Below are 15,286 nucleotides of genomic sequence, written 5' to 3'. Positions count from 1 at the left end.
GTGAGCTTTCGCTGTTGCGCAGTGGAGCACTCCTGCAGCCTGACTGCTCCAATGAAGTCGCAGCTAGGGAATGGTAAAGTCGTTTTATATCCCCTGCAAGCTGCCGAGAATGACATTTCGTTTGGTCAGCTTGCACTACGCTCGCGTCTCCAGCAGCAACAGACCAATGCTACATTGGTGCTCATTCATTTCCCCTGTTGTTACATAGAGCGTGATAGTGTTCAATTGTCTGGAGGGGACAGTGCGCGAGCAAGTACGAAGTTGATGGTACGTGAAAGAAAAAAAGGCCTGAATTGCATTGACTGCAATATCAACAACAGAGGGTCGAACCGTTTCGGCATGAACCGGTAACCGTTATTTCTTTTTCCGGTTCAGTTCAGGTTCAGCGTGCTCAAAAAATAACGGTTCGGGTTCAGTTCCGGAAAAAATACCGGTTCGGTTCCGGTTTTCAGTTCGGTTCCGGTTCGACACCCTGCTTATAATTTTACCTAATCTTGGGCCTTTTGGTTTATCGTCTGCTATCTTGAAGCATCCATTTTGCGCTATAGGTGGTGCCTACCGCACGATGTTTGGTTATAAATCGACTAGGGATTACGCTTTCATATTAACTTGAGTATTGCAAAACTTTGAAAAATGCATACAATCACTGGTGTTCAGAGCAAAAGTGGATATTTATTTCAACATTATAATACCATAAGGCGTATCTTGGTTTCTTTGCTGCCAAATTCTCGTTTTCTTTTTTGTGCGGTCCCCAAAATTACAGCCATCAAAATGACGCTTGCAATGAATTCTGAGGGAAGCCCTTGAAAGGCACAAAACGAGCACACATTCCAGCCATAGCTTTACTATAATTAGTGAAATGTGCAATTCATGTGTGAAGATGATTCACAGTGCAATAAGTAGGCAGTTTTTAGTGCAAACTTAATGATTCAGCTTAGTCACGCTAGCTAATTGGGAGTTGCGTAATTGGTATCATCAGCTTCTTGTTCCAGCACAAAAGGAACACCTAGTCATGACAGGTTTGCGATTGCAATTGCCTCCTCTAGGTGCTGCCAGGCGCTAGCTAAGCCAGTTAGAGAGCAAACTGAAGCCCGAAAGCAAATAAAGTACCGTATTTGCACGATTCTAACGTGCACCTTTCTTCGCTAAAAGTAGCCCCCAAATTTTTGTGCACATTACAGCTGGGCGCGAAACTGAAATCAGCTTCAAAGCGTACAGCAACATCGCCATGAACAACATCACCATCAACATCGCCAACACGAACTCCTCCCGAAATCCAAGTCAGTCCAATCCAAAACAATCCATCAACATCACGAGAGTAAACTTTGTAAACCCTTCCCTTTCCTCAATGGGCATACCAACGTTACTAGATTATTCGGGCATACTGTGGGAAGCTGTTGCACATATGTATTTCTAAATTACTTTTTTCAGAAGAAGTTATTTTTTTCTCGTTTTCGTAAGAGAACTTACGTGCACGTTACAATCGGAGGTGTGTTGCAATCGTGCAGATACAGTACTACTGTTCTCTTCCGAGACATAAAAAATTATCTTGGGCACACAGAAAAATACGTTGCATAAAAGAAAAAAAGAATCAAACCGCAATTGCAATGGGCATCTTGAATAGTAATTAAAGTGACACTTTTTGATTGATTATGAGGTTTAATGTGCTGACGCTATACAGGCAATGAAGCGTACCGTAGTGGAGGGCTCTAGATTAATTTTCAACTCCTGGGGATCCTTAACGTGCGCTGAAATCTCAAATACGTGGCTGTTTTCACTTTTCGCCTCCGTCAGAAATTTGCCCGCCATGGCCTGGAATTGAATGTCATTCCTAGTGCATTGTATGCGTTGCTAGGACCAGTGAAAATTTGAACAATTTGAAAATTTGAACAATTTAATTGTGCTGACTTCTACAAATGTTTCCAAAATATGTCTCATTCGACAGTCACAGGTGGCTATGGGTTTTATGCTCGCTAAGTATTCAATGACAAAAAAAACAAGCAACAAGCTGTCTTATTTCAGCTATCACCACAAGTTTACAACTGTCAGGTAAGCATGTGGATCGCATTTATTACATGCCCGATGACAAGTTAACAAAGATTTCTTTGCTTTTACAAGAGTCAATTTCAGAGACTCAAAGTGCTGGTATTCATATGCAGGCTCAAAAGGCTAGTGAGACCATGGTTGAAGACAATAGTGACGACACGAAAGTTGTGAAAAAAAAAAAAAAAAACATGAGCACGGCAAATGAAAACGCATCCTTTGTAACAATCTCCATACAGGATCCTTCTTAAGAGGCCATGAAGACAAAACACAAGTTCGGTTCATTCAAAAGGTTGCCTCGTTAGAGTTGTACTGACACCACTTTTAACGTAAACTTCGCTCAAATAAGCCATATATAATTGGGAAAAAAGGGAATGGCCATGCCACCCACTCGCTCATTTCCGCAACAGAACCTATGACATACCACCCTGCTCTGCAATTGGCGGAGGCCAGCAAAAGCAAACACAAATTAGGCAGAGCTTATAAGCTTGCCAAACGAGCTATTTGCACTTAAATTTAGGGCACATTCTTTTTAAAGCAATAAGAATGGTGACACAAACAGTGGAAGTTACGAAAGCACACGTAAACATAGAACAGGGTTCGTACAGGCTTCAAAAGCAAAAATTCAAGGGTTTTGAAGGACTTTCAAGGACCAGAAAACACATTTCCAAGTCCCCCATCTAATGTTTTATCTGGGATTATTTACGTTTTCAACACAATGCAAAATTTTGTTATTGCCCAATTCCTAAGCACATTAGTGCACATTTAGATAGGCGCTTACGGGTTCGTGAATGCTCCCCCAGCTTTATTTTTTTATTTCATGGCTGGTATTTACAGGTTTTTCTTTTTTCTTTGTGTTTTTCTGAGGCTGTTTGATTTCAAAACTTAGTTCATGTTGCCTGGATTTCCTGTTTTGTCAGCAAGAGCATCAGCTGGAGCAAGTGTTGCTTCAAGGCAGGATGAACTATGTGCACGTCCACCATTTGCACGTAAAAGCAAACGTAAATGGAGCGTATGAGGCACAGAATAGATGGAAGATGCAAGATAGAGAACAGAAGCTGGCTTTCCCTGGATTGTATCGTGATATGGATTGGATTGACAAGTGCCTGCTCCCAATGTTGCCTTGTAATAATGAAAATTCACCAAACTTGTAATTTCACGCAAAACACTGAAGCTTGATTGTTACAATGTTTCTTTACATTTGTTAACACCTAAAATCCATGGAAAACACTTTAAATTCTTTTGAAAAGGCAGGGCCATTGATTCTCTCCGGAAAAATCAAGGGTATTCAAGGACCATTTAAAAATTCCAGGACTTTCCAGGCCTTGAAATTGACACTTCTAAATTCAAGGGTTTTCAAGGTTTTCAAGGACCTGTGCGAACCCTGATAGAAGTACCGATGCCTACCGCTGTTGGTACTGCGTGCACTATTCTTGGTTTAGCTGCACAGGACTGCGGGGCATTGGGGTTGTATCAGACAACACTTGCCGACTGACGCAAGCAAAGGTGTCTTGCGTGACCGTATTTGTCGACCGAGCACTGCGTTTCACAAAACGATTATTTTCTCCCGGAACAAAAATAAGCCAGGTTTATGTACGGTCAAGAACAAACCAAAGGCAGAAAACAACTTGTGGTATGGTGGCGCCATCTAGGTTCACTAACGGTAAACAAGGCTTCGCAATTGGCTGCAGAGCGGTCAGTTCGTGTGATGCCATTGCAGACCACGAAAGCACACGGTTTAGCGGGAAAATCAGAATTTTAACTTAAATTGATTCATTTCTCAGTGAATAAAACATCGTTTGCGTCCGGTCAAGTGCTGGGGGCACTACAAAACACGAAATCTTTTGAATAAAACAAACTTGTATTTTGTCTGCATGGGCCCTGTGCACATCAGTCTTTACAAATTCAGAAACTTGCACACTACATTTGCTGTGACAAGGAAAAAAAAAAAATTTCTTTTTTTTCCAAGATGAAAGCCTCCCAAGCGTCGACATTGTGAAAGAAAAAGTAACGTGAACACAGCAATGAAAAGCTCCTTTGGTAACACACTGCCCGCACACCTGTCGTTACAACTTCGGATATGAAACCCACACACGAAATTTGCGGTGAAAAACAAAAAGGTGTTTTTTCTTAAAGCGAGAGCCTTACATGTATCCTGAAGTGAAAAACAGCATTGTAAGCAGCGGATGGCCCCCAAAATTCATGTCCCTGCAGTGGGGCCCATCCACTCATGGCCTCCAAAATTCAGTGGATGGCATTCAAGAAAATGGCTTTGCAATGAAAAGGTTGCCAAAAAGAAGGAATAAAACACAGAAACACAAAATGTGCGGAAACACCTGCTATCTCCACAACCGGACATGACTCGTGGCTACAATGCGCACCAAGGGAGACAGTTAACTGCATCGGCTAAGCGCAGTAAACACACAAATGCGCCAACAATGTCACAACGCAACAGACTTACAATGCCAGCAGAAGTCAGAATCCCTGCACCTTCAAGCCACATAGGCAGGCTTAAGTGTCCCCGGAGATTTTAACTACTTGAATCAGTCGTACACGATGACATCATGACTTACGCAGCTAGTAATACCTTACATAACAACAATATGCTCGGAAACGTTAATATATAATCTCAAAGCCACTTAATGGTCAGCACAAGAGCAGGCACAGTATTAAATTATACAACATGCGTAAAAAAACTCATTCACAGTTACCATTCAATGTTTAACAGCCTGTACATTTTGTCATTCTGAAGAAACATGCTTCAAGGTTAGACTGCTTACACTAACAACAGTTTCTGGTGCAGCGAGATTATTAACACGTAAAAAACATTAACATGTCATTTGCTGTTATAGTGACACTTAACCGCTCAATGCTTAGCTGTCTAAACATCTGAACATAGCACTCCGAACGCCAATACATTTCCTCATTCTGAAGAAACACGGTTCAGGGTTACCGTATTTACTCGCATAATGATCGCACTTTTTTTTCTCAAAAATATGATTCAAATTTAGGGGTGCGATTATTACGCAAGGTAAATTTTTCGCGAAAGAAGTTTGAGCGCAGAAAACACAAGTAGCAGGTCCGAATGTTTAGGATAAGTCTCATAAACATAATAAACATAAATAAAAACATAAAAACTCCACCGAACCCCGACTGACCACCGAGTGACGCAAAATTCAGTGTTTTCATTACGCAACACGCCGAAATTACGGAACGCGCCGGAACGAGTTTGCTGCGAGGTGAGAACAGGTCGACCAATAAGTGGCTGCGGCTCTCACAGTGTGGGCCATCAAGACACGGCTGCCGACGCAGCAAGCCGAGCGCATTTTTTTGATGTGTCTTGTGAGTACATTATGTGCATTTAGTTAGAGTTTCTTCTGCACCAATAATGAACTCATGCTTGCCGATATCGCTAATATCATCAAGTCCGCGGCAATAACGTGGCCATGTCCGCTTTGAAAGAGGAGGAAACTAAGGTAAGCGCGACCATCGTCATCATACTTGGCACACATACGACATATGGCTGCGTCAAGTTCAGGGAGCAAACATTGCGCGGGAAATTAAATAAAAGTCGTATTTTGATGACGAACTTCAGGGGTGCGATCATTAAGCGAGTGCGATCATTATGCTAGTAAACACAGTACTTTGTTTATCTTAACAACAGTTTCCTACGCAGCTAGATCATTCTGCAACCTAAGGTTATGTAGCCACACTGACACAGAGTTGTTAGCCCTGAAAGCCAGTGTATTAAAAGTCATCGAATTCATGTTCACCATTAGCAAAGCACCTATCTACGGCTCAACAAAAATACCCGTTCACTTGTAAATATATCAGTCTGCTGGGTATCCACTAGTGCTGCACAATTGAGACTATATCACCACTATATTAGCATTCTGCAAATTCGAAAAAGCTATTTAACCCTCAGATTTACAATAGCGACATATATCTCTGTGTAAGCGCATTAAAACTAACGTTCAGCTCTTTCCTGCCTCTACAAAATCTATACCTGCAAAACTACAAGCCAGAGCAAGCAACGCAATACATTCACACGGAGTACTTTGCCTCATCCAGCCTCCTCTGTTGCCTGATGCTGTCCCAGAGCCAGTTGACGGTCACGATTTTCACCGAACGCGACGACTTGCCCGCAGCAGCCGACGACGCCAACACGTGGGTCGCATCGCTGCCATCACTTTTGGCCAATATGCCGTCGTACGCAATGAAGTACCTCCTGAGGAGCCTGTTCTGCGGGAGAGACATTCGAACGCCGGTGAAGACGTCCGGAAAATCGCACAGTTTCTTTTTCGCGGCCTGCGCCGGCACCTCGGACTTCGTGGCTCCATCGTCTGCTCTCTGTTTTTTGCTCGGCGAAGGCACGGGCGTTGCGGGCTTCTTCAAGGATTTTGATTCGTTGTTTCTTGTTGGAGGACTGTCATCAACTTCAGCATTTCCGACGTCCTCTTCTGTAGACTCTGAAGAAGCTCTGCGTTTCCTCGAAGAAGGTTGCTGCTTTGGCGAGGGTTTCTTCGGAGAATCCGGCTTCTTGTTTCTTCGAGTCTTCGAAGGCGACGCAGCACTGCCATCGGCACTCGCCTCGTCGACGACCTTGTCGATGTCGAACGGCTTCGCCTTCGAGTTCTCGAAGATCTTCCGGAGCTCCGGAAGCGTCGTCGCTTCCTTCGGCGTCTTGTCCGCACGGATCCGCGCGACGCGTGGGAAGCGGATCGAGATTCCGTCTGCCGTGTGCACCTCGGCTCTCGTGAACTCGGCGCCGACGATTTCCCAGACCTGCGTCTTCTCAGGGTCCTTGGCCACAAAGTCCGGCACTAGGACCTTCTCGACATCGAGCCAGCGAGGCACGCGTTCCATCTGCTTGGATATCTTGGTCATTTCCAGCTCCGTCTGGAGGCGCTCCAGGGTCTTGTCATCGTGGCCGCCGTGGACCTTGGTGACGGTGCACCAGCGCCCCGTGGCGGGGTTCCAGCAGCCCATGAGGAAGATGGACATGATGCCGCCATTGCTGCCGGTGCCGAAGTAGGCTCCGAGGACGGCCAAGTCAGCAGAGTCGGCCATACTTCCTCCCTGCGGGTAAATTAAAAAAAAAAAAATACAGTTACATGTAAAATTAATTCTTGCACTGTCACTTCCAAGACAAATCCCACATTCCCCCTCCGCCCTTATTAAAGGAGTACTGACACAGAGATAACTATGTAAACAGCTTCCTTTTGTATATCGAGATACCTCCCAGGAGATTTCAACAACAACTGTTCCGTACAACATATTTTCTTTCAATTTAACTTTGCACACACAAGGAAGCTCAGAATGGATACCCTTTCAACATCGATATCAGCACGGCTTGTTGAGCACTTTGCCCTGAACTGCCTGTGTCAGGGCTCCTGTGACAGTCTTTCTTGGGCTACTTCAATGGGAAAATATTGGTATGTCTGTCTCTCTGCAACCCGATTCAGCCAGCCGGCCAAAGTGAAACTGAAGCTGCACAATAGATTTATATACCCACAGCCAAATCTAAACGTCTAAGCCCGGTGGCAATGTTCATACTTGTCAACACTGTTGAACCGAAAACAAAACATTATGCAAATATGAGGCATAAAATGAATGCATAAGCAATATTCGCAGTGTTTCTTTATAAAAAATTCATGGATGCTTGATTTTTGCGATAGCAAATAAAATACATCCACTGCAGAAAAAACATCACTGTCGTTCACGCCACTACAGCTTCCGGCGGCATTTTAAGAAATCAAACGGCAGCAGTTACGAAAGGTTCCACCAGATAGGATCCACGTTCCGCATCGAACCCATGTGGAGTACGGCAACGTGGTCTTATAAACGCTGAAGTAGGGCGCCTCGATTCACACGCGTCGCCGCCATACGGCAGCACTGGCATCGAGGCCCCCGGCCTGGAGCAGTGGAACACAGTAAATTTAAACTGACTTGAGCAAACCTCTAGCGTGTTTATCTTGGGAAGAGTGCGATGGGAGAGGAACAGCATAAGAGGTGAGCGGGAAAGAGAAGGGAGGCATTTACTTCGCAAATGTTGTATTTGCTACGAAAAGAGCAGATACGCGGCCAATTTTTTAAACATCATGGTGCCGGGGCGTGTGCGACAAGAACCTAAAGCTGATGCGAATAAACAAGGCTGTAAATAATTATTTATGCTGCGATCAACCATGTAATGTGCTATTCTAGGGCTGGTAGGCCCCCACAGCAGCGAAAAACACGCAACTCAAAGATTTCGCGCCGGTACTCATCAAACGTTGTACAACAAGAATCCAGCAGGCAGAAACCTTGCAGAACAAGACGCAGTGTCCCTCACCTGCAGGTAGTCCTTCTTGACCTTGAGCCAGTGGCGCTTTCCCGGCTCGTAGATGCCGTCCGGGTTCTTCAGCACCAGCCCTTCGAGCCCCTGGGAGAGGACGTCGTGGATGAGGTCCTTGAGCTTCTCGCGCGTCGTGATGACGTGCTGCTCGCTGAACACTACGTGGTTCTTGATGGGCGTCATGTTGGCCTGGAGGATCTCGCGGCGCTCGCGCAGCGTCCGGTCCAGCAGGCTGCGGCCGTTGTAGTGCAGGCAGTCGAAGACGAACAGGCAGACGGAGGCGTCCTTGAAGGCGGCCCGCTTGTGGATGCCCAGGGTGCCGAAGGGCAGCGGCTTCTGCGTCTGCGTGTCCACCATCAGGATCTCGCTGTCCAGCACGATGTCGTGGCCGTGCTTGAAGGCCTGCACAGAACGACGGGTCGAGCAAGTGAATGGGGGGACTGAACAGCGAAGGAGGAGAAGGCAACAGGCTGGCAGAATGATGCTAGAAGGATAGCAAGGGGGAGAAAAATCATAATCAGCCTTTTGTTGCGCTCCACAGCCCAAGCAACCACCTAATGTCTGTTGGCCGTGCACCGAACGTCCATTCCGGCTCTAGCGGATGTTCCTTTCAGGGCCAGTGGACATGCCATGTACGTCCTGGGACGTCCGGATTTAACACTTCCATACATCCGATCAGATATACGAAATTGGGTGTATTTTGGATGTTCAGTAAAAATTTACACAATTACATAACGAGAATCCTACAACAAATACCACACTGCACAAGACCAACACACTACCAGGCAGGCAGGCATACATGAATACAGTGAACCTGCTTCAAAAGTTTCATTAGCGGTTCTCAATTCTTATATATCCTTCCCCAGAGACCATCATTGGACCTTGTGAGGTGCTTCAAAAAAGCGAAAGAAATTAGGCTCAATTTTGGAAATATCCAGATGAAACTTGCAACCTACAAGTCAGGGTGTTGGTGTACAAAATATTTTTAATTGAAAAACAAAGTAGCTCTTTCGTTTTTGCTTTTATACTCAATTCAAGCCATTATTTGATGCTTCGTAGTAAATTTTTCATCCATTGGCAGGTGTCATTCGGACTTGTACATCCGTTTTTGGATACCTCCAAACATCCAAACATGTACATCCAAACATGGACATACAGTGGACGTACAGTGGCCGTCCAAACTGGGCATTGGATGTTCGGCTGTATTTCGGACGGACGTCCATGGTTGCTTGGGAGGGCAGTGACCTCTCTGAAAGACTGCAATCCCCGTCGCTTTGAGCCTAGTTGACTACCGTTTTATCCGGTCCATAAGTCACACCCCCCCCCCCCTCAAAATGACAGTTTTTTCGAAAAAAAAAACGTATATAAGTCGCACCAGTGTATAAGACGCACCGGTATATAAGACGCACTTGTTAATTAGGTAAACTCATAGTGAATCAGATCATTAGAAAGTGCGGCGAAAGTACATGGTTGTGGTGGCCGCCACCTAGTAACGCATCCCCCTGTAAGCAGGGCTAGACACGGGCATATAACATCCAAAGTCTAGACAGAACTAACTTCTCAAAAATGGTTTATTAATACACACAGATGGCAGGTACTTGCAGACGGCGTTTAGGCAAAACCATCCAAGTCTTTTTCCTCAGACTCACTAACAAATAATTCAGTATCTTCAGTGGGAGTTCCACCGGCACATCACTGTCGTCCTCCGACTCTGATGTCTTCTTCGCCAACATCATCACCACTCGCGGACCGGATTACTCCGGCTTTTATGAACCCGGCTACAACAGTTTTTGCAGAAATGGGGTCCAAAGAGTCGCAGATCCATTTGGCCACCTCTCCAAATGTCGCGCGTCTCTTGCGTGCTGTCGTAAATCAGCGCAATAAAGGTGTCATGGAGGACGGAAGTGACGCGACCAGAAGCGGCCCGAAAATCAAAACTTATCAGCAAGCTGTCATCGCTGTCATTTTAAAAATTAGCAGAACGTTTACCTCCTTATGAGTAACTCTCTGTAATAACTTATAAGCTGCATTTTATTTTTGCAACCCAGTTAGATATTACTTTGAATTTATTCTGAACTGTAGTGACTGCCCATGGCAGAGAGTGGCGCACAGTTGTCGAAGGCATAGAGATAATATGTCGAAGGCCATTATCATTGTTTTTCACTAGAAAAAGCTGCAAATTCTTTGGTTTAACGTCCCGAAGCGACATATGGGCTATGAGAAACACCATAGCGGTGGGCTTCGGATTCATTTAAACCATACAGCGGTCTCTCTTAACGTGCGCTGGCCACGCGGAGCCGCCGCGAACCAGATTTATGTCGCATCGGTGGATAAGACGCACCAACGAAAATTTCAGAAAAAAAAACGCGACTTATACAATGGAAAATACGGTAGATTGATTGACTGATTGTAGGGTTTAACGCGCCGATGCAATGCTGATGATGAGGTGGGCCGTAGTGGAGGGCTCCGGATTAATTTTGACCACCAGGAGATCTTTAAAGGAGCCATGAAGAGAAAACACAAGTTTGGTTCATTCAAAAGATTGTGTCGTTAGAATCATACTGACACCACGTTTAACGTAAACTTCGCTCAAATAAGCTACATAATTAGGAAAAACGGGAATGGTCATGCGACCCACCAGCTCATTTCCCGCAACAGAACCTGTGATGTCACATGGGCTAAGCTCTGCGATTGGCGGAGGCTGGCAGAAGCAGACGCAAATTAGGTAGAGCTTACAAACTAGACGAACGAGCGATTTGCGCTTAAATTTAGGGCACATTCTTTACAAAGCAATAATAATGATGGGACAAACAGTGGAAGTTACGAAAGCACATGTAAACATAGAAGTACTGATGCGTTCTGCTGTTCGTACTGCGCACAGCATGCTTTGGTTTAGCTGCACAGCACTACGGGGCTTGGGGTTGTCTCAGACGACACTGGCCGATTGACGCAAGCAACGGTGTCTTACGTGACCCCATTTGTCGAGCGAGTACTGTTTCAGGGAACGAATATTTTCTCCCAGAACAAGAACAAGCCAGGTTTAAATGCGGGCAAAAACAAACCAAACGCTTGCCACGGTATGGTGGCGCCATCTAGGTTACGGAACGTAAAGAAACGCGGGAACAAACCAACACCGCTGTACAGGGTGGAGACAACCTTTGAACGGTCCCGTGCCGCCGCAATTGAGCCAACGGGCTCAACGCGTTATTCTTTTCGTTTCCCACAAGACCTAGCAACGCGAAACAGACAATATGATTCAAACTTCTTCAGTAAACCGCGTTGCGGCGATAATTTTAGCGCGGTTTTGACACAATGATTTGCTTCGGCGGCGAGCGAGCAACCGAACATGGCGGCGCCAGCGTTACGTGTCTCTACCCTGTACGGCGGATGCGTGAATGAAGGTATTCTAGCCTGCAGAGCGGTCGGTTCCCGTGATGTCACTTGGGACCACGAAAACGCACGATTGAGCGGGAAAATCAAAATTTTAACCTAAATTGTTTAATTTCTCAGTGAATAAAGCACCGTTTGTATCCGGACAAGCGCCGGGGGCACTATAAAACACGAAATCTTTCGAATAAAACCAACTGGCATTTTCTCTTCATGGCTCCTTTAACGTGTGCCAAAATCTCGAACACACAGGCGTTTTTGCTTTTCGCCTCCATTAAAAAAGCCGCCGCCACGGTAGGGAATCGAACCCGCGACCTCATGCTCAGAAGCACAACGCCTTAGCGACTGAGCCACTACGGCGGGTGAGCCTAGTTGACTAACGTGGAAGCCTGGGCCTGTTGGCTCATGGTTACCTAACAAACAAAGCAGTGGAAGAATGCCACGCAAGGAGGAGAAACATCGTCTGCCATCTTGCCTTTTGAGCACGATGGGGGAGGAAGGTGTCCTTTGCCGTCTCGGTGAAAAACTATTCAAGGGTGTTTTTCCAATAAAGAACTGTAAGTCCGGTGAATGTTGTTGTGTCACATGTTTCCCCTCTCTGCGTGGCAGGTTTGTGTACTTCAACGTAGAATTTTGTATCGTCGGCAATACAACTTGTCAAGTGTATAACTTGTTGGCAGCACGCTTCTGTCTTGCCACGCTCACTGTGACGATGTTCTTTTTTTTTCTTCTTGCACTGATTTGTTGATGTATCCGTATTATATGTCTAGTTATTGTTCAACTCTTGTTGTTATTTCGTGATCATTTGCTCTACTAGCCCCCCTCAGCCAATGGGCTGGGCCTGTAAGGTACTTTTAATAAATAAATGAATAAATAAATAAATAAATAAATGATCGGGTCTTACTCTGTGCGTGTAGTCAACCTGTTGTCAGTACTTCAATCTCGCATAAAAAGCTCGACTACATTTTTCTTGTTGAAATAAATCAGCATGACTTCTACACAAGTTTGTTTGCCAATTTAAAACACTTGCTTCCTGCTTCTGAGTATTTATCACCACCTCACAACGAATAGTGTATAGCATGGCACGCTCTTTTTATGCCCCCGTTTGCCTTCACACTGTTCCACGATTGCCAAGGATCTGAGGTTAAATGTTTGTAGGATTTGAGTGAAAACCAAACACTAAGCTCACCAGAAATGCCCCAATTCCATCGGAGAAGCTTAAAAAGCAATTTTCGCGAAAGGAAAACCCAATAAATCTGTCGCGACCAAGAATCCGTAATGCGAGTGTGGTTCAGAATGAAAAACACTGAATGTGAACACAAACAGCTCCCTCAACAAAAAGGCGCGATGAAAACGTTTTTCCCCTGACTGAGCTTAGCAGGCACAGCAAACACTTACTGTAACAAAATTACTTTGCAAGAAGTTACCCACGGTCCTAAAAAAGTTATATGCGCTTCCGTCATGCCACTTTTATCAAAGTAGTGTGTATAATGAATTCTATTAACGTACAAATAACTTTGTTTCAACGAGGTATAACAAAGACAATTTTCACTTTTTATCACTAAGGCCAGCAGGAATGTGCGATATCATTCCTGGGGTCATTGTATTGGCACTGTAAGACCGGAGACAAGAACTACACGGGACAAACGCTAGACATCAACTAGACATCCACTTCTAGCACTCAACTCTAGAGATACCTAGAGCTGATGTCGAGCATTCGTACCGTGCAGTTCTCGTCTCCAGTCTTACCATGCCAACACAATGTCCTCGATTTCAAATGAACAGCTAGCCTAACTTACTGCTATATTCTCACCTGCGGAATGAAATCCTTGAGGTGCTGGACCTTGTGCGCGGACACCGGCTTGAGGCTGCGGCTGAAGAAGAGGAAGTCCGAGCCCTTCTTGTGGAGCTGAACCCGCTCGCCGTCGTACTTGATCTCCGCGTACATGCCGTTGGGGCACTTGGCGAACGCGTCGTCCACGGACCCGCACGCCTCCGCCAGCATCGGGATCATGGGCGTCATCAGCGTCGCCGACACGCTCACGTTGCCCTGCTTGGACGTCCTCACGACGTCCTCCAGGTTGCGCGACGCCTGGAACGCCTGGTAGGCGTCCGGGTGGAGCGCCTCCAGGATGTGCTTGGGCCCGGAGTTGATGCGGATGTCGTGCTTGATCAGCCGGACGATCATCACGAGGTCGTTGGAGGTGCAGCGGGCGCTCAGGTGTCTCAGAAGCTGAGTCTGGTCGTCTTCGCGCGTAAGGCGCGACAGCCGGTCCAGGTAGGCGTCCACGTCCTGTAAGGTTAGCGTGCTCTTCTTGGCCGGAGACCCGTACCGCTCGAAGAAGTCGCCCACGGTGCGGGCGACGTCGCCTTGCTCGAGGTCTTCGACCATCTCCTCGTGACAGCCGTTGCCGAAGATTCGGCTGAAGACTTTGACGAGCTGCTTGCTTTGGAGGTTGTACACCCGCTTGTTGACCATGGGGAGGAGGAACTTCACCCAGAGGTAGAGGTCGCCCGTGAAACCCTTGCGCGTGGTGCCTTCCTTGAAAAACTTTGCGACAATCGCCGTCTTGCCAGTGTACGTCGACTCTTCCGAGATGGCGGCGCAGAGCTTGCGGAACTCCTTGAACGCGTCGTCTTTGCTCGCTGGGCTGTCGAAGGAAGACTCGAGCTCCTTCAGGTCGAGTTCTTCGGGAGTGGTGTCGTCTCCCGCCGAGTCCTGCGATGACAGCGTTGTTTGGAGCTTCTGCTTCTTCGAAGGGGTTGTTGCCTTAGTAACGTTGCCCTTGCGCTTATTGGGACTCGAAGCGCTGGAGGCGAACTTCTCGGACAGCTCGTCGATGTGCTTCAGGATGGTCTTCCGGTCGTCCTGCTTGATTTCGCTCCAGCCCTCGAGGTCCCCGGCGTCTTCGATCCTTCTGGTTGTGGCGCGACCGCGGGAGAGCTGCTCGAAAATGCAGTCCACGTGAAACCACTGCTTCATTTCGCCTCCGCTTTCGGTGAAAGGGTTCGGCACAATTTTTCCGATGCGGAGCACTTCCTTGTCGATCTTCTGCTTGCATTTCTTACAACCCGCTGTGCCACGCTTGGCGTATTCGATGCAGAATCGTGAATCCGACATTATCACTCGTACGCGCCGTTGTCGCGGGGTTGCGCGATTAAGGCGAAACGACAGCTAAACACCGACACTTGGACGAAGTACAGCGTTCTACAACTGTGCATGTCATGGCGGAAGAGTTTGATGATGCCGTCGTTCGAGAGAAGCGCGATTTTTCGCGGCTTTGGCGACCAGAAAAGCGAACACAACACGGTAAACACAACTTGCGCGCGATGGGACGCGACGCGTTGCGACTTGATCAGCGGATTGCGCTGTGGATTGTGCCACCTCGTTCGCGGCTTTACGTCTAATTTATTCTGCAATTTTAGACAAAAATATATAAATAACAATGCTTTGTGACTACTACATCTGTAGTTTTGTTGAAAACAGCACTTTACTATAATAATTAAATTCACTGTACATTG

General features: G+C 46.4%; 1 protein-coding gene across 1 annotated transcript; it reads right to left on the bottom strand.

The window, feature by feature from the left end:
• Positions 1-2,217: 2,217 nt before the first annotated feature.
• Positions 2,218-15,138, bottom strand: Dnalig3 (DNA ligase 3). Its single transcript, XM_077670024.1, has 3 exons — positions 13,578-15,138; positions 8,375-8,779; positions 2,218-7,122 (listed from the first exon to the last, which is right to left on the bottom strand). Exons 1-3 carry the CDS (start codon positions 14,883-14,885, stop codon positions 6,088-6,090), a joined length of 2,748 nt encoding a protein of 915 aa, XP_077526150.1. The 5' UTR covers positions 14,886-15,138; the 3' UTR covers positions 2,218-6,087.
• Between the last annotated feature and the right edge of the window lie 148 nt (positions 15,139-15,286).

This window comes from Haemaphysalis longicornis, unplaced genomic scaffold, assembly GCF_048455015.1.
Source record: "Haemaphysalis longicornis isolate Haplotype H1 unplaced genomic scaffold, Haemaphysalis longicornis Haplotype H1 scaffold_5, whole genome shotgun sequence".
NCBI classification, from domain to species: domain Eukaryota; kingdom Metazoa; phylum Arthropoda; class Arachnida; order Ixodida; family Ixodidae; genus Haemaphysalis; species Haemaphysalis longicornis.
This window is presented reverse-complemented; position numbering and strand designations above follow the sequence as displayed.

Excerpts from the sequence above, each read along its gene's own strand:
- Dnalig3 (XM_077670024.1), bottom strand. The coding sequence starts at position 14,885 with ATGTCGGATTCACGATTCTGCATCGAATACGCCAAGCGTGGCACAGCG. Across the intron at positions 8,780-13,577 it reads TCAAGGATTTCATTCCGCAG|GCCTTCAAGCACGGCCACGA; the intron begins GTGAGAATATAG and ends CGTTCTGTGCAG. Across the intron at positions 7,123-8,374 it reads TCAAGAAGGACTACCTGCAG|GGAGGAAGTATGGCCGACTC; the intron begins GTGAGGGACACT and ends ATTTACCCGCAG.